The sequence below is a fragment of the Nilaparvata lugens genome, chromosome 5, assembly GCF_014356525.2.
Source record: "Nilaparvata lugens isolate BPH chromosome 5, ASM1435652v1, whole genome shotgun sequence".
NCBI classification, from domain to species: Eukaryota; Metazoa; Arthropoda; class Insecta; order Hemiptera; family Delphacidae; genus Nilaparvata; species Nilaparvata lugens.
The window spans coordinates 60,876,685-60,902,334 of NC_052508.1; the positions used below are offsets into that span (position 1 = coordinate 60,876,685).

Sequence of the window (25,650 nt, forward strand, 5' to 3'; positions counted from 1 at the left end):
TTGAACGTTTTCAGTCAATTTTGTCTCGGCATAGCTGATAAAAAGCAGAAAACACTTCTATATGGATCATTACACTTATTCCAAAGTCCTTATACAATTTCTTTCCACTTCAGTTAAACCTAAATTTGGATATTCTATATCGATTATGAAAAAAGGTGAGAAAACGCTGGAAATTGCGTTTTTGGGCGTATCTTTGAAATATCTATGTCCTCTTATCAAAAAATTCCTAGATCCTAAAATACACTCAAAAAACTCAAAAAACACTCAAAAAAAAAGTAGAAAGAGAAGTCTGGAATTGAAAAAAACAGACATTCTTGAACATTTAGATTTGAAGAAAAAATGGTTAGGAGTTATTTCAGAAGATGACTCATGGATGTAGGAAATAAGAGTAGCATTAATCGCGTCCAGTCGGTGACTCTGACACCAACCGCACCTGGGAATACTAGCTTTACTGAACCTATTTCAAATTTTGAGAAAGCCCAAAAACCCCTTAGTGTAGATAATTTTTATGTTACTCCACTGGAAATGAAATCCATTGATTTAAATATTTCAGTAGATGAAGAGAAAACATTAAAAGAGATTGACCCATTCGTTAAAGGATGGTTATTTGATTCAGTTATTGATATGTTCATATACATTCAAGTGAAAAATAATAGTAATAGTTTCTTGGTAAGTAGTTTATATTCTCAGATAGTTGCAGAACAATTAAAAGTTGCATCCGATTCTCAAATTAACATTGAAATGTGTGTTGAGAGGTTCCCCAAATTGAACTATAAGAGCTACAGTAATATTTTAATTCCTTGCTGTATTGGTTCACATTGGATTCTTATTATAGTAAAAGTATTTGAGAAGAGAATTCTTTTTTTTTTTGATCCATACAACACAAGTATTAACGATGTACAAAGGCGTCTCTTGGAACTTTGGATGAAAGTATTGAGTAGTAAGCAGATTTTAAATGAAAACATTTCTCACTGGGCTCCCCCATTCTCTCCACCACATACACTCCAACCTAGAGAAGATGCCGTCAATTGTGGCCCTTTAATTTGTTTTTATGCCTACAAAGTTTTATTGGGGGAAAGTCTTGAAAGTCCTTTTGATGCTAATTTCTTTAGGAAATTTATATTTCACACAATTAATTCACGTCTATAAATTATTAGAAAATCACTGTAAAATTTATGTAAAAAGTGCCCCTATGTAGTGCTGTTTTCGTTATCAGAGAAAATTATTATTGATCCCTAGGGTCGAAAATAATTATAGGGATTCATCCTTAGACTATGAGGAACTTGGCCTTAATTTTGTAATTCGAAGATTTTAAATAACTGCTGTTCAAAAGATGATTATATCTCTTCATTCATATTGCTAATGATTTTAAAAAATCCTTGTTCAGTACGTACTAGAAAAGTTTTAATTTTACTTTCATATGAATTTAGATAGCTCCTACAATTGAATATTCATCTAAAACTTTTATAATATATGCAAGTTTTAATTATTAGGTATTGTAAGATATTGTTTGAATTCCTTGAATATATTAATTGGGTTGAAAACTCGTTGATTTGTTTCATTTTTCCGCTGTTGAATTATATTTGTCTCCAATAGTAAACGTGTTACTGTGGCCAGTACTGCAACGATGGACTACCGCAGATCGGCAATTGAAATATTAATGTAGACAGCATTCACTAACGTGTCAATTAATAAATTCTATCTGCTTTGAAATACAGTTCTCAAGTTGAAAATTATATTACTAAAAGTTAAACTTCCAAATCAATTACTGATTTTTAAAGAACGTTAAGGAATGTGCTATATAGGATGAAAAATAGTTTTCAAAAATTACTAGAGCAGGGCCCGGGCTGCACCACAGCATGAGATTTATAATAATAAATTATTAAAAACATACCCGACTTGAAATTTTCTTTATCCTTTGATCACTTGTAATCTAGCAAACTCTTACAAGCTATTTTTTTTTTTAATTGCCAATCATCCGTCTTGCTCACCATCAACCACGTGCCAACCAACCACCTACAGGTTATTTACCGGATTCGTCATCATAATTGTTATAATAGTTTTTTCAATTTATCTTGCTTCATTCCTTTATTCGAACCAGCTTTCTAAATATCATGAACAAAATTTTATTGTTTCATTAATACATGCGAAAAAATAGTGTTAAGAATGCTCTTGTATTGGGAGGGAGCAGATTGCAATAATGTGTAGCTGAGGTGTTACGCTCCATTATTAACGCATTCATTGTTTGATAGCATTGATAGAGTAAGGTAGATAATGGAAAAGAATCCAATAATCGTGTGTGATTAGGTTGAGTTACAAGTTTCTGGAAGAACTTCCAGAGATTTTTTTATTTTTTGACAGGAATTCCCTGCCACTCAGATACTTTTTTATTTCACAAATAATATGCTCTTAATCTAAATGAAAGATATGATTTAAAATATTTTCAAATAAATTTTATTGAAAAGTAGTATAGATTTATTTCTATGAAGCATTCAATTGTTCATTTTATATTGGAATTTTCGCTAATTATACCGGGACGTTGCTAATTATATCCTGCCAAGAGATGGAATCATATTTTTTTAATGGTTCACAATTTATCAACTTCGTTAATTCACTCATACATACAGCTGAATGGAATGAACGGACTGGAATAATTATTGGAGTGATTTGAAAATATAAAATATTAGGGCCAGATTCTGAGCTTGGGATGTAGCTAAGTTCTAGAATTTAAACAACTGGAGTCAGAAAATTGGCTTTCCGAAACGGGGCGTCGTCGTAGTCCACGTTTAAATTAAATTTTGAAAAACTATAAAATTTAACACAAAATAAAATAAAGAGAAAATAGTGTAAAGTTTCAGCTATCTATTTTGAATTATTTAGAAATGTATCATTTCGTCAAGGCAATAAACGTCTCCAATAATTATAGAAATGAGAAAATGAAGATTACCATAAAAACTACGAATACGCCCTTTTTCGGAAAGCCAATTTTCTGGCTCCAGCTGTTTAAAGTCTAGAACTTAGCTAAATCCCGAGCTCCGAAATGAGCCCTTAAATTTACTTGACGAACAAGTGGAAATGTGGCAGCACATCCACCAGAGACGGCACTTATTTTAAGGGACGTGAGTTTTTTGTCTTATTTACACTTGCATATTGCATAGATATAACTGTGATTAATTATTTTGAATTTGAAGTTGCAATGGGCATTGAGATTTTATTCAATAAGTAAAGAAGATGTCAATATAAAAAACTAAAATATAATTTTTTAAACAATAAATAAAGAGCGCAAATGATTTATACGTTATTAAGAATTAAAAATTTTCATGATAGTCTGTTTTTCCAATTTTTTGTGGAAGTTTTTTACTGAACGTGTTCCTTGAAAGAGCGGGTACAGTATGTGAAATGATGATGTGGACATGGAAAGGATATAATATAATTATCAATATTTTTGATGGATATGATATAATATTATTCCAAGGTGGGGTTCGATTATTAAGCAGAGCCAGTTCAAGTGCGGTCACTGGTTTAAAGGAGTACGGTAGCAGCCGTGAATCTTTCATCGTTTTGAGCGATAAGATATAATATCTTATATAATAACTGCATTCTATATTGTAGGCCCTTACAGGTAGGCTTTATAATTATGTGCATAATATTTTTTTCAAATAGAAATCTAAAAAAGCATAGTTAATTATTTGATACTTGACACAAGAAAGTACCGGAGCTATGCTCCGGGAGGGTATGGAATGCCTCCCATGTGGAAGGGAGTATACTGTAGTCTTCCCCCGGGAAATTTTTTTCTTTATCTAATAAAATAATTGGCCAATTTGTATCAATTTTGATTACTATTCAAACGAAATTTTTCCTGTGTCAGGTTTAAATAAAAATCATCAGCATTAGGTCAATAGTATTTTATATCATGATCACGATTCATTTTCATGTTTCAGTTTTAGTTGAAAGACAGCAAACATAACATATACAGGATTAGAATAGGATTTAAATTCTCTTAAATGTATTAATTGGGACAAAATTAAACTGCTGAATATATACCTAGGTAGGTACTAATAGTGTTCCGCTCTGTTGTGCACCGGTTTGAATCTAGCCCTGCTTGGCAGTAATATTAATGAAAAAAATCCTCATAATATTACTGAAAACTGAATGAAATAAAAATTCTCATTGCAAGTAAGTTACCTATATAGCTTTCAAAAAGTTTCATCAATTTACCAGGACATGAATCGACTATTTTTCTTTGCCATTTTCAATTAATTAAGCTACTGTAATTGAAAAATTAATCAATATTATAATCAAACATTTCAATAAATTACTTAAGAATTTTCATTCATTCTATCAATTTTGATGGCCATATAAGGAGAAGTGAATATATACGGTAACTTTGTTTCCATATTGCAATTATTATTTTTAAAATTTAATGTTATTTATCTACTTGCTTAGATCTTTCTAATTTTCAATTCAACAATATTCTGGATAAATAAGGAAGGATATTATTTATCTAGGAGTTAGCCACCATCATTCAATTTTATTTGGTGATAAGCTGCTTAGACTTGCTTAGATTTTTCTAATTTTCAATTCAACAATATGCTGGATAAATAAGGAAGGATATTATTTATCTAGGAATTAGCCACCATCATTCAATTTTATTCGATGAAGTAGGCTAAGTTTTGTAGCTTGATGAAAAATAATAATCGAACCTGGCATTTGAAAAACTAAATCTCAATAATTATCAAAAGATCAATTTTGTCAGTCAAATCATATTTTTTGTTCATTTCAGCATGGTCGTAACAGCATATTTTATCAAAATTTTAATCTCGTAATTCATCCATCAAACAAATTTATTCCTAGTAAATTAATATAATTCGCAATGTATGAAACTCGTAATTGAAATTAAAAATTCGCGGTTAAGTAGGAATAGGAAGTGATAAAAAGGTAACAGCTAACAAGAACCGCTATCCATCCGCTACTACAGTAGCGGTTACCAGGTTTAGTTGGTAGCTCTGTCTTATCACTGTTTCCGCTACCAAAGTCTGCTAGCTAGTGAAATTCGCGTTTCTTTTAGGCGACTCGTATTTAACACCAGTTCTGGTGTTTTTCTTTTTTTTTTAATCATAACGAAATAAGAGTTGATTTATTTATTCAAGTGAGTAAATCATTGCTTTATAGTTATTGGTTTTAGTATGAACGATTAGTATATTATTCTGATGACAAAATTACACAAATTAGCCAGTGGTCATTACCGGTATTCATTAATATATTTATAAAATGTTGTAGTAACCTAAGTTTTACACATCTAAAAATAATTATTATTCAGTACCGTATTCACAGTAGAAATGGCTTTCAGTAGGCAAATAAAAAATTAGTTTAGGCTAGCCAATATTATCTCCATTTAAAGACCTAACCTGGAGTTTTTTTGCGGATGATGCCTACATCAAATTTTTGTTGTATGTAATAAAAAGTACAATAGTGAGATAATTCTATAAGTAAACTTGGAAGTGTCATTCAGGCTTACTGGAGGTCTTATATATAGAGAAAAACCTACTGTAAAGCTCACTTACTTAATACTTCCTTCCATTGTCATAACCAGAGTTCTGGATTGAATGTGTCATTAGTGGATTTGACTTGATCTTTGTCGTAGGGATTGACGTATGGGTTACGTCAGAGTAGACACTTATTCACGTTTTTCAACTTCGTCAAACATTTAAAAATATATGATTTTACAATTTTCATCAAGATGGCCATGTCTGTGAAAGTATCACATTTGTTGCTTGAGGTTCAGATGGTACTTCATACTTCATTCCTTCGTCAATGACCAGCTTCCTGTATGGACGGCGTCTCTTTATATTCAGACCTAATTTGGTCGTCGTTGATTATAAAATATTTTTACATAAACTTGCCACAAACATTAAAGTTTTTAAAGCTAAACTAACAGATCGAGATGGTCGGTCGGATTTTGAATCGAATCACTTAAATTAAATTAAAGACTTGTTGGCCTCAAAGTATTCAGCCACAGAGTAGAATGGCATCCCACGCAGCCAGGCTCTAATCCTTACACCAAAACTTCTGTCATCCAGATCCCTCACCATGTCTGGCAGCGCGTTGAAGATCCTCTGAGCCAGTTAAGGGAAACAGTCTCTTTTCTTCTTCAATCTGCAGAAGGGTACATTAATTTTAGCTTTCCCTCTGGTATTATACGAATGCTTATCGGCTCTCCTTGTCATTGAGTGATAAATGACTTTTTATGTGTAGCAAGGAGAGCAGAATGTACTAGTTGAACACCGTATAGATACCCAGTCTGATGAAGATCGGCCGACAGTGATCAAGGTATCCTGCTGAGTCTAAAATTCTCAATACCTTTTTCTGTTGAAGAACCACATCATTACATCCGGGCGCATGTCCCCACATCTGCAGGCCATAAATAATATGGCTGTGGAACAAGGCAAAGTAGACTTCAATAAGATGCTTCCTAGAAATAAGAGGCTTTAGACGCCTGAGTAGAAATATTACCCTGGATAGCTTCAGGCAAAGCTTGTTGATGTGGCTACTCCAGGTGAGTCTTAAATCCAGCGTATATCCTAGTAACTTGATCTCAGTGCGATTGATGAGTTGGTTTGTACTAAGGCTACAGGTAGTCTCTTGTGTTTTGTCTTCATTTAGACTCAGCTTATTATTGGTGAACCACTGTTTGGCAAGTCCAAAAATATATGCAGCCGCCCTCTGTGCCAACACTGGTGTTCTCCATCTGGCAAAGATTGTGGTGTCGTCAGCAAACAGTAGGATGCCTCCCAGCAAACCAAGGTCATTGGCCATAATCAGAAAAAGGAGGGGTCCAATCACTGATCCTTGTGGCACCCCTTGATTAACATGTAGAGGACTTGAGTTAGCTCCCTCCAGCGAAAGGATCTGCCTACTGTCTGTTAGGTAGGATCCCAGGGGGGCAAGGACCCGACCCACAACTCCATAAGCTGCAAGTTTATCCAGCGGAATATTATGCGGGACACACTCAAACGCCTTAGGTCTCCCAGAGCCAGTGCTACTGAGTCCCCCTCTTCAAAAGAATCAAGGATGTCACCCACCAGCTTGGAAACAGCTGTGACTGTTGATTTACCGCGCCTAAAACCATGCTGCACACTTGAAAATAGGTTATTGCTCTCAAAGTGGTCCACTAGTTGGATATTCATAAAGGCTTCAAAGATCTTGGCCAGTGCGGGAATAATAGAAATTGGCCTGTAGCTTTTCAGGGCTGTAGGGTCACCCTTCTTGAAGATAGGCACTGTTAGGGCTATGGGGGTATTATCCTTTTCTAAGGCATGCATTCAACACCACACTAAGAGGGTGGGCAATGACATCAATAATAGATTTCGACAGGTCCACTGACATACCATAGATATCTTGAGTCTTTTTATTTCTGAAGTGACTCACCATTTGAATAATATCTTCTGGTGTTACTGGGTCCCAGTCCTCCATTACTACGGTCCCATCTCTGGGTTGCTGAAAGAGTCTGCCAGCAGCTACCTGTGGTCTGTCTATTTCTGGTAGGGCACTGATACTGGAGTAGGGCACTGGGAACTGGTGTTTCTGTTGGCCTGTTTACCTCCACAGAGTAGAGTGGTCATCAAGGCTCTTCACTCAATCAGGCATGATGTATCTACATTCTCAGGGCTAATAGCCTACCGGAAAACAACCCTTTTTACACTGCCTGTAGAATGGTATGTCTATTTTCACTCTTCCTCTTCTGGTGAATGCGTGAAAATTTCCTCTCGCTTGCAACAGGGAGAGCTAGTTGTCCACAGTTAGTATTTTCAGTGTGATGAAGATGGGTCGCAAGTCGCAATTGGTCCAAGTAGCCCACCGAATCCAGGATCCTCAGTGCCGGTTGCCAAAAACCGGTTAAATTTTAATCGTGATTAATTCCACGAGCACCAATCAGAGAAGCCGTCTTATCAAAAATGTCTTCTCTGATTGGTTCTCGTGAAATCAATCACGGTTAAAATTTAACTGGCTTTTGTTCTAAGAGCTTCTTAGCTTCTAATGCTAAGATTACAGAAATCGTGTCGCTATTAGTAAGTGTGAAAGACTCCAATCGCATCGGCCGATGTCATCCGGAGACGTCTGATGCCGGACGACAGAAATATTCTCAGATAGTCCTAAACGGCAATTCTCTGACGACGTTCTTCGTCATAATTCTAGCCTGAGAGGCTGAGAGGCTTGAACTCTAGTAAGAGATGAAGTAACATGTTATCATATGGAACAAGAATGCATCAGTGGAAGCCAAGAGCTCAAACCTAGGACGCACAAGTCTAGAGCTCATGTGGGCATCACCCTCAGCAAAAAAGGGGAAAAGAGAAACTTGGAGAGGAATTGAAGAAAATATTGTCAAGTCTACCCAGGAAACCATTCGATTCAGGAAAAGCGTAACCAGAAACACAAGGACGGATGAGAAATCCTTGCTCTTGAAGACAGAAATCATGCAAGAATGAATATTTTGAATAGCAGATCAAACCTGTTTTCAGAAAAAAAGGACTTATGTCACACAGTTCTTCCGCTAATGGAACTATCATGGATATGTCTCTACAGGCATACGTGGAGGATGTAGTTTTGATAGCCAGGAATAAAAGAGCCATACAGCAAGGATTTTTCCAACTGATCAACCAAGACAAACATAAGCACAATCGTAGAAGAAATGTCCAAGGGAATGGGAGGCAGTTTATGGTTGGAGACAGTGGCTCTGAAGAAATTGAAGAATTTAAATATCTGGAAGCTGTAATGACACACAAAAACGAAGTGAATATTAAAGCAAAACTCTCAGCTGGGAATAGATGCCATTATGTACGGAAAAGTTCCTCAATTTCTCATACCACATTTTGGAGTGGCAGTCCTTCTACAGAGGACTACCTCCGTGAAGAAAGCCGTAGTGCATTCGTGTGACGTCAGCACAGATAGGGCTCCTACACCTGATATAGATTAGCTGAAATCAACGAATTTTTATTGGTGTAGGAGCCTTACCTGTGCTGACGTCACTCGAATGCACTAAGGCTTTGTTTACGGAGGTAGTGTACAGAGCCACATGAAACAAGCTATCTGCAGCCATCCAAAGTTACTTGTGTTTTTTTAATTGTTTTAAACTTTGACCAAGTCTTTCTGGCGACTGCCGGTCATGAACTGAATATAATTAATTACTGAATTGCCGATTTATTTCAAACATCTTGAAAGTACAAGTCTACAACACTGTCATAAGACCAGTGGTAATGTACAGTGCAGAAACCTGGGTACTGACTTGGAGGGACGGAAACTTACTCAGTGTTTGGGAGAGAAAGATACTCGGAAAAATGTATGGACCTATCTGTAGTGATGGAGAGTGGAGGTACAGCACCAACAATCAAGATATTGTAGCTGAAATAAAAGTGAGGCTTCTAAGCTGGTTGGGGCATGTGGAACGTATGGATGATTCAAAAACTGCGAAGGAATTGTTTGAATATTGGAAGAATATTGTGGGGAAGGCCAAGAATAAGCTGGTTTGATGACGTCAAAATTGATTTAAGGCAGAGGATGGAGAAGAAAAGAACAAAATCGAGACGAATGGAGAGGCATACTGCGGGAGGCCAAGACCCTCAATGGGTTGAATAGCCAAGGAATAAGTATCATAAATGGAACAGCTAAGTGTTTATTTAGACCCAACTTGTATGTCAACCCATACAATAAGGAACAATTAGTTAGGTCCACTACAGACACAGTCAATCCAGATATCTGATTATTACGTTAGTCCAGTCAATATAGACATAAAAAAGGGGGTGTGCTTGCAATTCATATTGTAGTTATGATTTTTTTAAATATATTATTTGGATACATAGAAGTCCAGAACCAATTTCATGCAAAATTTCCCTGTGCTAGATACAGAGTGGCCCAAAAACCTCGTATTTTCGGTTCATTTCCCAGTTTTCAGCTATTTCCGCCAAATCTGTTAATCGGACAGAAAAATTTGCCCTTGCCTTTATTTCAGATTGAAAAATGATATAAGTTCATGAGATTATGTTCTATGAGAATCATCCGTTATGTGCACTTCATTTCAGTATTTCCTAGAGGACAGGCGCGCATAAGGACACCTCAAGGATCAAAATTTCAAACACTCATAACTTTTTCCACAATGCTCGGATCTCATCATTCGTACTACACTTTATTCTTTTCAGCTCGTCAAGGCGGTTCAAAATCATGCATCATAAGTGAAATTCGGTCAAAAAATGGAAAATTTATTGTTGAGAGTATTTCAATATACAGAAAAATGTCCTTCCATTCTATTGTTTGTTCTATATCTGTAATCAATAAATGTATAATTGTAAAAATTCTATATTCATTCAGGTAAAAATTATAATCTCAAGTCTTATTTTATTTTCTGTTTCAGGTATTTGTAAAATTTCGCAAACATGTCCAGCTCCGCTTCTGAAACTGAACATCAATTTTCTGACAATTCTTTTGATCGGACATCTTTGTCTAAATCAAATATTGATGTAGACGAATTGAACAAAATTATCGATATCGATCATGTACTGGATTTGCATGATAATCTATTGAAAAAGGACTGTGAGGTGATCAGAGTTAGTAAAATACTATATTCCTATTGATAAAACTGGTGAAAGTCATGGAAACTCGAATGAAAAATGAGCTCGATTGGAAATAAGTTTCTCATTTCATTTCTTAGTAGGAAAGAAACCCTCTTGTTCTATTGGTTCCCTTCCCCCTCAACCCACTTGTTGGTTCATTTCCTTTATCAAATATTATATTTATTTGATATAGTGACAGATTTATTTCCCTTCGTGCTACTCAACTCTATTGCTCAACGTACTATTGCAACTCTGTACTATGAGGAGTTTTGTAAAAATTATATTGTTTATGGAATAAATAACAAAACAATAATTTCCAGTTATTCGCACTGCACAGGTCAAAACTCTTCTACATTATTTTTTCCGATTTAACGTAGATAAAAAACAAATCATCTCTTGAGCAACTGGCGTGTAACTGCAATTATAACTTGTGTTCTTGAATCGTAGTAACTTATATTCAGGTTCATAGAAGAATACCTTCAGCCACTCTCACTCGTGAATAAATGGAGGAATTTTGGCGTAAAAAATTGTTATTCGTTCCACAAATTGTGTTCTCTTTACGTTTCTTCATTTCATAAGTTGTACATTCAATTTTTTCCTAAATGTAGAAACATTCTTCTTTTTCAGAAAATTAAAGATCTGTATGTTTGTGTTGATTGGGAAGTGCCAATCTCTCACCATTCACTACGTTTCAACAAATCTTCTGAATTACAAGATGAGATGTCAGTTCATGGACAAAGTTTGAAGTTGACTTGTTTCACAGATGAAGAGGATCAGTGCTTGAAAGGCAACTGGGAATCTTTCAAAAAAGTAAGTGTCAACTAATATGTACATCCTACTCGTGGGATACTCTACAATCTCATTATTCTTAAAAATATTATTTATTCGATGAATATTCAACTCTGATAACTATTGAATTAAAATCACTTTACTTGTATTGGCTACTTTTGCTCAAATTAATAAAAACACGTGTAATAAAAACTTAGAAATATTTTAACGAATAGTTTCGACCATAGGCATAGCCACCTCTAATACAAGGCCGCGGCCTACAATGTTGCAACGTCGCAGTGTAAGGCCTACAATCATGTATTAGATTCTAGGCCTACACTGCGATGTTGCAATATCGTAGGCCGCGGCCTTGTATTAGAGGTGGCTATGCCATAGGTCATTTTCAAGTTGAAATAAAGTTTTTAATAAAGGTGACTACAAGTTCTTATATTGTTTCTATTGATTCAACTATAGAAATTTAACTATTATTTTTCCAGCTCTTGAAAGTATTAATTTTTGGATTATTATTATTATTAGAGTATGGCTTTGAATGGTGGGGAGACCCAAGGGTAGTTCCACCTCGCCGTATATAGTCCAAAGTTCCCTAATGGGAAACCGGACACTAAGGTTATAGTGAGTACAATTTTTGGATGAATATTCAACTCTCTGGTAACTGAGTTATTGGATAGCATAACCTATAATTTTTATTCATTTATAACTCTACCTTCATTGTATTATTATTCATCCCAACATCACCTAGGCTTAAAATACTTCTAGAAAGTCGCCTTTGTAAAATTATAAATAAATAAAAACTTTAGTTGAATTAATAATACACAACCATCACTTGATCTACTCACTGTAAGTTGAAGACTGTCATCAATATTAGATGAATTTCAATATTATAACACACATTTATGCTTATTTGAGCAAAAAATCAGTGAGAATAATATTAGCTTGTATGGTTTGAGATATTATGGTATTTCTCCATTATTAAAAGAATAATTGATGATGTCAATACCACTATATTTTTTCAAAAGTGAGAATAATTTGATTGTATGGTTTGAGATGTTGTGATATTTCTCCATAATTAAGAGAATAAGACATAGATGTTGTCAATACCACTATAAAAAAGTAAATTCGTATCGCTTTTGTTGGTGGGGAGTCCCTTGCGGGAAGGTCCCACCGCCTGAATATATAATTTGAGCCGTCAATGGGCCTTACGACTGTCATACTTCAGCCGGGACCGACAGTTTAACGTGCTCATCCGATAACACGGGAATACCACTATATTTGTTCAAAAGTGAGAATAATTCTAATTTGAATTACAGAACCAGGTTTCATGTCAACTCAGTGAGAGGTTCACCTTTGTGCACACCTTTGTGATTCCTATGACGGCGTCGATTTCAATTCAACCAAGGGTTAAAAATTTACTTGATTTAATCGAGGGTTGAAAATTCGCTCCCATCGACGTCATGCGAATCGCAAGATGCTTAATCCTGGTTTAGTTGCATACTCCCCTGATGAAGTTTAGGGTATGATCACATTCGATGCGTGTATCAAATCAGATCTTGAATGAGCCGAATAACAAAATCTGGAAAGAGCCATTGAAACACGTTGTGACTTGTCTGTAGCTGCTCACACTGAACGCAACCAAGTCCAGCAAATGCACGCGTTCAGTGTAGGTGCTCTTTCCAGATTTTGTTTCTTATCTACACGCTTTGTCTTGCATGACCACGCGTGCACTTGCACTAATACGCATCCAGTGTGGTCATACACTACGAGTTTATCCTTGTTGATGCAACCCAGCATTTAATTTACTAAATTCGGAAACTTACTGAATCTATCAATAGAAACATGCAAAGTGAGATACGTTTCCCCAAATTTCATTTATGTTATAAAACATTTCCAATAACATATTTATTCTGCAAAAAATATTTACTGTATGTAAGAGAATATACTTCCTTTGCAGAATGCTACAACTATTTTTAACTCGCAAAAGACCCTGATGCCAGATAAGATAAAACTATTAGAATGAATTAAGTTAGTGTACAAAAATCACTGTGTAAATTAATTGAAGAACTTGAAATTAATTGTATTTCCAGGAGTACGGATTTGATGATCCAAAATATTTTCTACCCGGATATCTTAAACCAGATATTTTCAGAAATGAAGAAAAACATAAATTTGTTCAGTACTTGGGACAAGGTCTGCCCCAACGTACCTTGCGAAGTATCTACGACAGGTTCTACGAAATATATGCGGAAGAATCTGTTGGGCGGTTAGTATACAAATACATTGATCTTCATTCCATTAAACTTTAGTTTACAAATTTAATTATATTTTTTCTCAAAAAATTTCCAATTGTCAAGGTTTCACTCATGCCGATCCGTTAGCATTAAAAAATACGCTACTCTATTTTCGTGGATATGTTTTTCTCTTTCTAACAGCTGATTGACGTTTAGGGCCGGTTTCCGAGTTTAGAGCTTGGGATTTAGCTAAGTTCTAGACTTTATACAGCTGGAGTCAGAAAATTTGCTTTTCGAGACGGGGCGTAGTCGCAGTCATAGTCAAAGTCACGTTTAAATTAAATTTCGAAAAACTAGAAAATTGAACACAAAATAAATGAAAGAGAAAAAAGTGTAAAGTTTCAGCCATTTTGAACTGTTAAGTAATGCTTCATTTCGTCAAGGAAAAACGTTTCCAATGATATGAATGAGAAAATAAATATATATTCTGCTGCAACTATTTACTGCGACTATGCCCCATTTTGGAAAGCCAATTTTCTGACTCCAGCTGTTTGAAGTCTAGAACTTGACTTAATCCCGAGCTCGGAAACCGGCCCTTACTTCGAAATTATGGTTCTGATTGTCTGTTTCTTCGGCGAACAGTTTCCAAACACTACACATACGGTTCTTCAACAGTTCGAAGAGCTTCACAAATTATGGATTCAACTTTGTTGAGAAAAAAGTGAGCGAGAATGTTTACGGTACGGTGTTGCAGATCTTTACAGATGATTAAAAATTTATTTAGTGTTGACAATTAATTATTGTTGTGAAATCGTGCTCTCTCATAAACTGACATTTTTTAGTATTTCATTCCTTTATGATGTTAATGTTCGAATTGCGGAATAATAATATTGTGCATGTATCTCGATTTAGCTGTAACTCCGTATTTGTACTTGTATGGCTTGTCCGTGAACTTTTATTTGTTCAATTATTGTTGTTTGTGGCCATAGACACTTCGATCAACTCAGCAAATTCCTAATTTAAACGTCTCGCATTAAAGCGATCACTCCTTAGCTAATAATCATCATATCACCTCAACTATTATTCCACATGAAACTTTATAGTATTTCATATTTGAAAGCATCTAGCATTTATTCAAAGACGGATGTCACGCAAATCCAGCGAAAATATTGCTCACTTGCCTACTGTGTTTTTTAGATTCGCATTATAGATTTATAGTTTCAGCTTAGCACATCTTTATTTATTTCATTCCACAATCACAACATCAAATTGGGCGAGAATCAACAAGATAAACACAAAACTGTTTATCTCCATAATTTTGATAAAAATAGTCCAAATTAGGTTATGTATACACTTTTATAAAAATCACAAAATTTTACTGTCCAAATACACATTATATACAAAAAACTTGTGTCTGGGTTGTTTATTTACAGTATCTCCGCTAAATTTCAAGAGTAAATAGGTGTAACATACTGTTATATACATTTTTTCTTGTTCTTAGTATCGCTGAGTTGTTTTTTATACTCGTAATACACAACAGGTCTCATTTCTACATGGGGTCTTTGTATTGGGAATTTGTTGAAGTATTATTTATTTAAAGTATTATGTCAACCTTCAAAATTCAAAATCTTAAAATCATTATTCCTGGCTCAAAAATCAAGTGACGAAGCAGTGTGTGATATTAATTTATGATCTCAAACTTTTGACAACATTAATTTTTTATCCAAATTTTTGGACAGAAATAGTACATGCTATTTTTTTATTTTTTCCTTCAATGTCATAATTATATTATGATTGTAGTATTTTGTACAGTAAATAAATAAATAGATTGCTACTACAGTGATATTCACTTCAAACTGTCAGAATTAGATGAATAGGAAACATTCATTGAATTTATTAGAAATGCTGACAGGTTTTGAATCTCACTATAAGGTAGCGTACTGCCATGCAGGGTACATTAAACGAGTTTATTTATTAATTTATTCCAAGATCAAGGCTGCATGACTCATTTCCATTGTATTTTTCTATCACAGCAAACCATAGCAATATTTAATTACACAAGTTAGTAGGGGATTGAGTTTTCATTCTCAATGTTGTGAAATGTTGCTCACCTAATAGTTCAAACTTGGCTACTTCTCTCTCGAATTTGGATAGAATTACAAAGTCCAAAATGAGTTTAGGCCTTTCCTTACATAAAATTACCAGCCTAAAATTATTTACATGAACCAGAATTTTGAATTTAAATGTGTTTAATGTCAAATTAAAAATAAATATTCACTACTATAGTGAGGTCCACGTTATAATGGCAGTGGAGAAAGATAGGAGAAAAACGTTGCCGATCCTCTGTCTTGTTAATGCCTTCTGTAGACGGTAGCTGATACAGGTTTATTGATGTAATATTAACGGTCCATTTAAAATAATCAATTATATTTTATTAAGCAAGAAATTATATTTTGCAATAATTTCATAAATAAGATGAAATATTTTGTGAATTAATTATTAATCCTACATTTTTGAAATACGATCTGGCAACAGTGCAAAGCGAAAAAGAGATAGCGCTATCCGCTTTGTTGAATGATAGGCAAGGATAGCAATATAAATGCTAATCAAACACTACCATTATAATGTAGACCTCACTAATAGAAATAATCTTCTCCAAAATAGAGAATATTGACTTTTATCTTCTGTGTTTGTTTTTCAGCTTCACTTACGTGGAAGATCAGATAATTCGAGCTGTAAAATACTCACAACATCCCTACTTCCAGAAGCACAAGAAATTGAAAGTTTTATTTGAACTGCTGGGAAGGAAGAAAGTGCCTCTGATACGACGCTACAAGTTACTCACTAAAGATGGCGTAGTGGGTGGTCCTTCAGGTATGGCAGGTGGGTTGATGGTATTTCTCTTTGAATATAATTCAGGGTCCCGTGAGGGGTTGCTAATCTTCCATCGGGTGCCTCCCCAGGTGGCGGATAGGGGAATGCCTCCCAGATATAGGAGGTACCAGTGAAATAGCCGGGGTGGACCAAAACTCGGGGTGGATCAACGGCCTCGAAGGCGGATGAGGAGAAATCCCAACGGCGGAGAGGGCGGAAGAGCCTAGGGAGTAAACCCGAATCAAATCCAGGGTAGGTTACACTCTGTAAGCTGCTGTGAAAGCAAGTGCCTAGGAGAGGGCAACTCCAGAAAAACGACCCTGGTCCTCCAGGTTGGGGGTTGAGCGATGGGCCAACAACCCATTCTTGTAAAAAATCTGAAGTTACGAAAACCTACACAAGCCTCGGAACATGGATCGGAAATACCGGATTAAATATGGCTCGCAGAAAAACGAAAATGGGAATGGATTGGAAACTAGCATCTTGGAATGTGCGTACATTGTTCAGACCTGGTGCTCTGAATGGCCTGACAGATCAATTAAAAAAGTACAGGGTGGATGTGGCTGCACTTCAGGAGGTAAGATGGAGAGGATCCCACATTTTGAAGACCAAGGTCTACACCATACTATGCAGTGGAAATAATACTAACACCTTTGGAACTGCATTTGTGGTGCACAATAACTTACTAGGACAGCTTGTAGACTTCAAGGATATTGATGAGAGATTGTGCTCAATAAGGATAAGAGGTAGATTCTTCACAATCACACTGATCTCCGCTCATGCTCCAACGGAGGAAAGTGATGAGGATGCTAAGGATACTTTCTATGATAGGCTTGAGCAACTATACCATGAGGCCCCTGCTCATGATGTGAAAATTATTCTGGGTGACATGAATTCCAAGGTAGGAAGGGAAGAATGCTATAGACCAGCAATAGGCAAGGAGAGTTTACATGAGGAGTCAAATGATAATGGTACACGACTTATCGACTTTGCAATCAGCAACAGAATGACTATTGCAAGCACCTGCTTCCCTCATAAAAATATACATAAGGCAACATGGAAGTCACCTGATGGTCATACACAGAACCAGATTGACTATGTTCTCATAGATAGACGGCATGCTTCAGATATAATGGATGTTAGAGCCTTTAGAGGGGCAGAGAATATCACTCTGACCACTACCTGGTGATGGCAACATGCAGGCTGAGAATATCACGACTGCATTCAATAAAAAACCCAAGAGTGACAAAATTTGACACAGATAAATTGAAGACAAGGGAAATTGCTGTGCAATATGAAGAGAAAGTAAAGCATCTATTAGCACCTGGAGAGACGGAGGGAGTCAATGATGTGGAGCGTGATTGGGAAATATTGAAAGGGGCTTTGACAAGAGCAGCAGAGGAAACATTAGGCAACATGCGACCTGTTCGGAGGGAAGAATGGTTTGACCAAGAATGCAGAGAAGCAATAAGCATGAGAAATGAAGCAAGGCAGAGAGCACTGCAAAGAGGGACCAGGAATACCAGAGAGGCGTTTGTAAGAGCCAGGACTCTGGCAGCAAACATATGTAGAGAGAAGAAACGAGCTTGGGAAAGGAGGAAGATTGAAAAGATACAGGAACAAGCCACAAACAGAAGAATGAGGGAGATGTACAGCTTGGTAAGAGAAGAAAAGAAGGGTTTCCAAGCTAGAGCAGTACTGATAAGAGACAAACATGGAAATCTGGCTGGGGACCCAGCTGCGGTTCTGGATCGATGGGCAGAATATTTTGAGAATTTGTTGAATCGCATCGGTGAGAGAGGTGGGTCCAGATTTTTGGAAGACCAACATATACAATTGCAGACCGGGAACCGGGGCTTGAAGAAGTCAGTGAAGCCATGCAGGAGCTGAAGAACAATAGAGCACCAGGCAGTGATAACATTACAGCTGAACTGTTGAAGCATGGAGGAGAGCTGGTTTTGAGAAAGGTGCATGTCCTGGTCTGTAAAGTGTGGAGGGAAGAGAAAATGCCGGATGACTGGAAAATGGCACTCCTTTGCACAATACATAAAAAAGGCTCCAAGTCGGAATGTGCTAATTACCGTGGTATTGCTCTGTTAAATGTAGCTTACAAGGTCTTTGCAAAGGTGCTAGCAATGAGGTTGGCACCTCATGCTGAAAATGCTCTTGGAGAATATCAGAGTGGTTTCAGACAGGGGAGAGCACCAACGGATCATATGTTCACTATCAGAACAATACTGCAGAAATGCTATGAATTCAATATTCCTGTCCACCAGTTATTCATAGACTACAAGCAAGCATATGATAGTGTAGACAGGATGTATATGCTAGAAACATTCCGCATACTGGAGATTCCAGATAAGTTGGTGCGCCTTGTGAACATGACATTGACAGGAACCAAAAGCAAAGTTAGTATCGCTGGTCAAAGTTCTCAAGAGTTCGGCATTGAGAGGGGTCTGAGACAGGGAGATACTCTGTCAGGCACTCTGTTTAACCTTGTCTTGGAAAGAGCAGTCAGAAATATAGGTTTGAATGCTGGAGGTACACTGCTTCCTAGAATGGCACAGTGCCTAGCATACGCAGATGATGTAGACATCTTAGCCCGAAGGGAGGAGGATCTGATTGAAAGTTTTAGAAAATTGGAGGAAGAGTCAAAAAAAGCAGGTTTGGCAGTCAATGGAAGTAAGACTGTGTACATGAGGATGACTAGAGACCAGAGAAGGATACCTGAAGAGCTCGCACTGGAAGGACATCGTCTTAAAACAGTAGAATGTTTTAAGTATCTTGGATCCCTGATCACTAACAAAAATGAAAATCAAAGAGAGATTGAAAGCTGGAAGTAGGGCATACTTCAGCCTACAGAAAATCCTTAGATCAAGACTGTTAAGCTGGAGAAGTAAAATTGAAATTTATAGGACAGTTCTGCGACCAGTGGTGATGTATGCTTGTGAAACATGGGTGTTGACAAGTTGTGATAAGATGCTGTTGAATCGATGGGAGAGAAATATCCTAAGAAGAATTTATGGGCCAGTGTTGGAGGCTGATAGGTGGCGACTCAGAAAAAATGATGAGCTCTATAATCTGTATGGGCAACCTAGCATTGTTACTGAAATTAGAAGAGCACGTATTCGTTGGTTGGGCCATGTGGAACGTATGCCGGAAACCCGTACAGCACGTATGTCTCTGTATCAGCAACCAGGGGGACGAAGAAAGCGAGGCCGACCATGCAAGAGATGGTTGGACGACGTGGAGGCAGACCTTCAATCCTTGGGCGTAAGAAGGTGGAGACAGCGAGCACAGGACAGAGATGCATGGAAAAGGCTTGTGGAGGAGGCCAAGGCTCTTCAAGGGCCGTAGAGTCAATGAGTAGTAGTAGTATAATTCAGGGTAATTTAACTCTCTGTTGCACGCTCACCTTATTGCAGTTAGAATAATAACAGAACAAGAGAGCAGTTACAGGAATAAAATTCTGGCTTGAAGCAACTGAATTTAAAAAAAAATGAATAAAGCACTGAAGAATTACAAAAATTATAATGATACGAAATAGTATCTTAAGCCACAAGGACGGTAAGGAGCCTTTTGCAGGCGAGAATGATGTTTCTAGTCGAGGCGTTTGCCGAGACTAGAATTTCATTCGAGCACTGCAAAAGACATTCACGTCCAAGTAACTTACACTATTTTTTGTCATAATAATCTAGAAAAGAATAATTGAGAAACAGAAAACATTACCTGCTTATGCTGACATTACTAAATGCATTCTATAAACATAATCTAGTTTACAAGTTTCGAATCAGGAATTTCTGGATTGTAGTTGACAAAACGTCCCCCTGAAGTGCTAAAAGGCGGTTTTTGAACCAGTTTTGCTGTTCCTAATTCGGAACTAGGAAACATACTCGACTGTAAAGAAATCATATCATCATATGATTTTATTACAGTATAGTATGCTGTAATGAGAATCATATGTTTATTTGTTCTACAATCAGCTGTTTACCGGCTTGATTTCATGGATGTACAACAACTGAGATTGAATAACTACAAAAAAATGTTTGAAGCCTTTCGCTGATGACACAAACTGTATGTCGAACATGTGTGTTCATACATGTTCAACACACTTGTCCTAACGTTAGTGGCCACCCCAAGGAAAGGGCTATTAATCCTTGCTCAATTATCAATGTAAAATGTCCGAATATTTTATGGAAAGCATTAAAATTGATCGAGAAAAGATTATGTTTTGTTCTTCATAATTTACTTTTACAAACAACATTTAGTATTAAATTGATTGGGGGAGATTAACCTCCAGCTATATCCCTCAAAAAATGTTGATAAATGGCAAAAACCGAAAAAAATAGTCTTCACTTTCACTTCCAATAGTTGTGTATTTACTTTCAGCATTGAAATATTTATACAAGCCAGAATTTTATTCCTATGACTGCTCTCTTGTTCTGTTACTTTACTTTATCTGGCTCTTCAGTCCTGGGTGGACCTTGGCCTCCTCTACATGACGCCTCCATACATCCCGCTCTTGTGCTCCCTGCCGCCAGTTCGCCACACCTAGCACACGGAGATCTTCCACCACATCGCTGATCCATCTTCTTCTTGGCCTTCCTCTTTTTCGGGTGCCCATCATCCTTTCATCAATAATCCAATCCATCATCATTATTCGTTTTTTATTTCCATTTCCTGTTCCATTTCCTTTGTTCCGGTCCCATATCCGAGGCATCATTAGAGTTTTCTGAACACAAAACTTTCTACAGTAAGGAGTAGTTAGCACCTCGACCAACCCCCAACCTGGAGGACCAGAGTCGTTTGTATAGAGTTGCCTTCTCCTAGGCACTCGCTTCCACCGCAGCTTTCAGAGCGTAACCTACCCTGGATTTAATTCGGGTTAACTCCGTAGGCTCTTCTGCCCTCTCTGCCGGTGGGATTTCTCCTCATCCGCCTTCGAGGCCGTTGGCCGGTTTGCTAGTTTTGGTCCACCCCGGCTATTTCATTTCACCGGTACCACCCATATCTGGGAGGCATTCCCCTATCCGCCACCTGGGGAGGCGCCCGATGGAGGACAAGCAACCCCTCACGGGCTTGTTCTGTTACTATTCTAATTTAATTTGAGACAATTTTCTCTGTTCCTTATTCTGTATCGTGTTTCAGTATATTATTTTGACTCGAGTATTCATCAGATTTGTTATTCAATTTCCTTGTTTTCCAGCTCCCGTTAATTGGAGCCTTGATAGATGCAAGAAACTTGTCAAACTCTTGATGAAGAAAGCAGATATTGATGACTCAAGGGCAGATGTTGTCACTGCCCTTGAGTCTATTGAGCTGGATTGTCGTGATTGGAAAGAAATCGCGAAGAAGCTAGGTGTCAACTGGTATCACGTCTGCTTTTTTTGGAAGACTCAGCTCTCACAGTTGATTTGTGCCAGTACGTGTATATCGAGGAACAAATTGCGTAGTTTTCTGATCATATGGTGAGTTGATATATTCGATAATATTGTCCATAAACGTTAATCTTTTATCATTTCTGTTTGCTTCTGCATTCTTGGTTATTTTTACCATGACATTTTGGGAGCATACATGGAAACCCCAATACTTTGCTTCCTGATCATACAGTTATTGCAATGTTTTACAACATAATGAAAGATGAAAAAAATAGAGATGAATATTAAAACTATCAAATCTTATTGAAACAATAACAGAAAGCTATATCCAGTTATTTACGACATCTCTCTAAGGCTAGGCACACACCAGTTAGTGAAGACAAGACAAGACATGATCAGACACTTTCAGTGTCACAATACTTCACATAGTTGCTTATGAAGACATGTCTTATTGCTATGAATAATCTGTGTGTTTTGCGTCATAAGCAACAAAGTGAAGCATTGTTCCTGATCATGTTTTGTCTTGTCTTGACTAACTGGTGACGTGGTGACTAACGTTTAGTCACAATACTTCACATAGTTGCTTATGAAGACATGTCTTATTGCAATGACTAATCAGTGTGAGTTGCGTCACAAGCATCTATGTGAAGTATTGTGACTAAACGTGTATGATCATGTCTTGTCTTGTCTTGACTAACTGGTGTGCTCCTAGCCTTGAACCTCACATCTATGAAAGGAATCCTCCATTTTATTATTTCAATTATGGTTTAGTTGTTATGGAAGAGCACGGATGAGTTGGAGGGACAAGAATGCATGAATTACATACAAAATTTTTTCTACAACTGCCCAAACCTGTTAAATTACTTACATCGGCGGAGTTAATAATAATTCGTCTTCACTGATATCCATCATGGCTGCATAGTACAGAACCGGTACAATACTACAATTATTACCGTTTTTTTAGGTTAAGATCTGAGCTACTTTTGGCGAGCTGCTTACCATCAGCTAATTAGCGAGCGTAAAGAAACTCTTCAGCACATGCGCGAATGATTAGCGAGCGTAAAGAAAATCTACTGCACATGCGCAGATGGTTAGCGAGCGAAAAAATAGATTCTCCTCAGAAATAAGCTGTTTTACGAGGAGAATTGAGTATGTAAATTCTTTTTTACGCGCAGTTGTGGAAAAAAGCGTTTTCAATATAGAAAATAAGAAATACATTCATAACAACGAACAAAAACAATCTCATATGTATACTCTCGAAAATGTATAATAGAAACCAATATCGCTCATTACATAGGCATAGCCTCGAAGATTGTCTGTCCGGTGAAACAGCATTGCGGCTGATTCAAGGCTCAATTTTAGGCTTTGTGGGATACTTCTGAAGTAAGCTATGAATTAAAAAAAAACAACAGAATATGTCAATTTAAGCTGGGTTTTCGTTTGTGCGTAAATGCCGTCGTTGACCACGACAGTGAGAGGATCTCAGATTGGGTAGATTTCAATTTGTTTACATAACCTAAAAGATTATGTTTAAATGGGGCAGGTTGAGCTTATTCTTTTAAATGACAATATGTTGATATTATTAGAAATGTTAATTCTTTAATAATAAAGACAAATAATGAAAAGTTATTTGATCAGCTGTTTTAGCACACTTGAAATTTGGACAATATGAATGTCAACAATACTTGTCGTCGTCGACTGCGGAAATTTACGCTCAAACGAAAATGCACCTCAATACTGTTTTATAACAGGTGAATTTTTTTATTAATTACAGGTTTCTTTCTCACGAAGAAATAGAAAGTTTTGATGAAATTTACTGGATGAATGTGGCTGTGGATTTGTCTGCTCCTCCATTTATATGTCAAAGTGTTTTCCTTAGCATGGTAACTACTTACGTTCCCGAGAAACTGTGGATCAATTTTAGAGGTAAGAAAACCGATGTTTCTTAATCAATATTTAAAGATCTCTCCTCAAATAATAAAATCAATGAAAAAAACGTTTTAAAGATAGATAATACATTTTCTTTTGTTTTGATTACAATATTTTTCAAAAATCACATTCCCACAAAAATCATAATTACAATACTGTTTCTTCCATCATTGACGATTCTATTATAACTTCAATTGTAACACAAAAATCATGATGTGCAAATAAGTTAAAACCTCTCCAAAAAAATTATTATTGAAAAATGATTACTGGGAATTTTTGTTTTTACAAAATTTCCGAAGCCACAATTCACATTGGAATAAATCCATTTCAATAAGGGTACAACCACACTGGGAGCGGAGCGGAGCGTGGCGTGGCGTTGAGGAGCGTCGTGAACAATATCATGTTAAGTAATGAGCTGAAACACACTGGAAGCGTCTACTCGCAGAGCGGAGCGGAGAGTGGCGCCACACTCCGCGTCTACTCGCAGAGCGGAGCGGAGAGTGGCGCCACGCCACGTCAAACTTTGGAACAAGCTGGTTTGTTTTTGGAGAGTCTACGAGCGGAGCGTCAAAGTGCGAGTGCCCTACTAATGTACATACTAATAAACTTAATGTTTGCCCAAATTCCCCTATAATGTCTATTATTTGATTATTCAAAAGAGAACATTCATCTATTGCACTTTGAAATAAAAAATAAAGCTATTCTATGAAATATGGTTAGCTTAGTGTTATTTATTTATTTATAATAAAAATGACACTTATGTAATAACATAGGTAGATAAAATAATAAGGTAGTCCTTGTGCTATTTTTCTTCCAAATTTATAGGTGACAAAGTCCAAGATAAGGTTAGAATTTCACATGTAAAATTTTTATAAAATTTCAGTCCAAAATAAACATGAAAACTATAAATTTTGAATTTAGATGGCTTTAATTAATAAATTTATTAGAAATATTCTACTCAATTACCATTTGTAACAAATAATATTGAGTTATTTCGAAAAAATTGGAAACATTGAAGGAACACAAATTTTTAAACTTTGTAATTAATTTTTAATTACAAGTATTTCTTCAGCAGATATTGGATTCCTCCAATAATTGGAATTAAAATTCTAATTATTAGTGACTACTTGTTTATTCAAATCAGGCTTCACTCTCGTCAAAATATAATCAAAGGTTAAAGTTGACATTCGCATGTAGTAGGCTACTAAAAAAATCGGGACTCATGCTTTCTTAAGGCTGTGCAAAGGCTGAAAATAAACTTTCTACTCGTGATATTTTTCAAAGTTTTTCGATTTGTATATCATCAAGCTATCAAAATGAAAAAGTTTTCTCAGGAAAACATTTTTTCCGATCATTACTATTTAAGACATATGAGCGCCTGAAGTTTGAATTTTCGGGACAGAACATTTCAAATTCGGTAAATTATAAATTCTTGAGATTTAGAGGATGGATTCTTCATGGTATTGTTGATCTCGTAAAACAAAAGTTTTCTGAAAATATCGATTTTTGAAAAAGTCATTTTTGGGTATTTTTAGTGAATTGAATAGCTAACTTGAAAATTTATATTTTCAGAAAATTCTTGTTCTACTAGATGAACAATACCATGAAGAATCTATCTTATAAATCTCATGAATTTATCTCTTACCGAGTTTGAAATGTTCTATCCCAAAAATTTAAACTTTAGGCGCTCATATCTCAAAATTAATGATCAGAAAAAAAATGTTTACCTGAGAAAACTTTTTCATTTTGATAGCTTGATGATATACAATTCGAAAAACTTTGAAAAATATCACGAGTAGAAAGTATATTTTTAGCCTTTGCACAGCCTTAAAACATTAAACTGATAGTAAT

General features: G+C 36.2%; 2 protein-coding genes across 4 annotated transcripts; both read left to right on the forward strand.

Moving 5' to 3' along the window:
• The first annotated feature begins 10,405 nt into the window (after positions 1–10,405).
• LOC111048775 lies at positions 10,406–23,834 on the forward strand. 3 transcript variants are annotated; one of them, XM_039428968.1, is made up of 6 exons: positions 10,406–10,598; positions 11,232–11,414; positions 13,475–13,650; positions 16,320–16,501; positions 21,699–21,960; positions 23,645–23,834. In XM_039428968.1, the coding sequence occupies exons 1-6, from the start codon at positions 10,428–10,430 to the stop codon at positions 23,817–23,819; spliced, it is 1,149 nt and encodes a 382-aa protein (XP_039284902.1). In that variant the 5' UTR covers positions 10,406–10,427; the 3' UTR covers positions 23,820–23,834. The 3 variants fall into 3 exon arrangements, with proteins under 3 accessions (XP_039284902.1, XP_039284904.1, XP_039284903.1); XM_039428970.1 differs by having other exon boundaries at positions 16,320–16,492; XM_039428969.1 differs by having other exon boundaries at positions 10,406–10,589.
• On the forward strand, positions 16,903–17,688 carry LOC120351465 (craniofacial development protein 2-like). The gene has a single exon (XM_039428976.1). The coding sequence runs from the start codon at positions 16,929–16,931 to the stop codon at positions 17,679–17,681; it is 753 nt and encodes a 250-aa protein (XP_039284910.1). The 5' UTR covers positions 16,903–16,928; the 3' UTR covers positions 17,682–17,688.
• Positions 23,835–25,650: the final 1,816 nt, after the last annotated feature.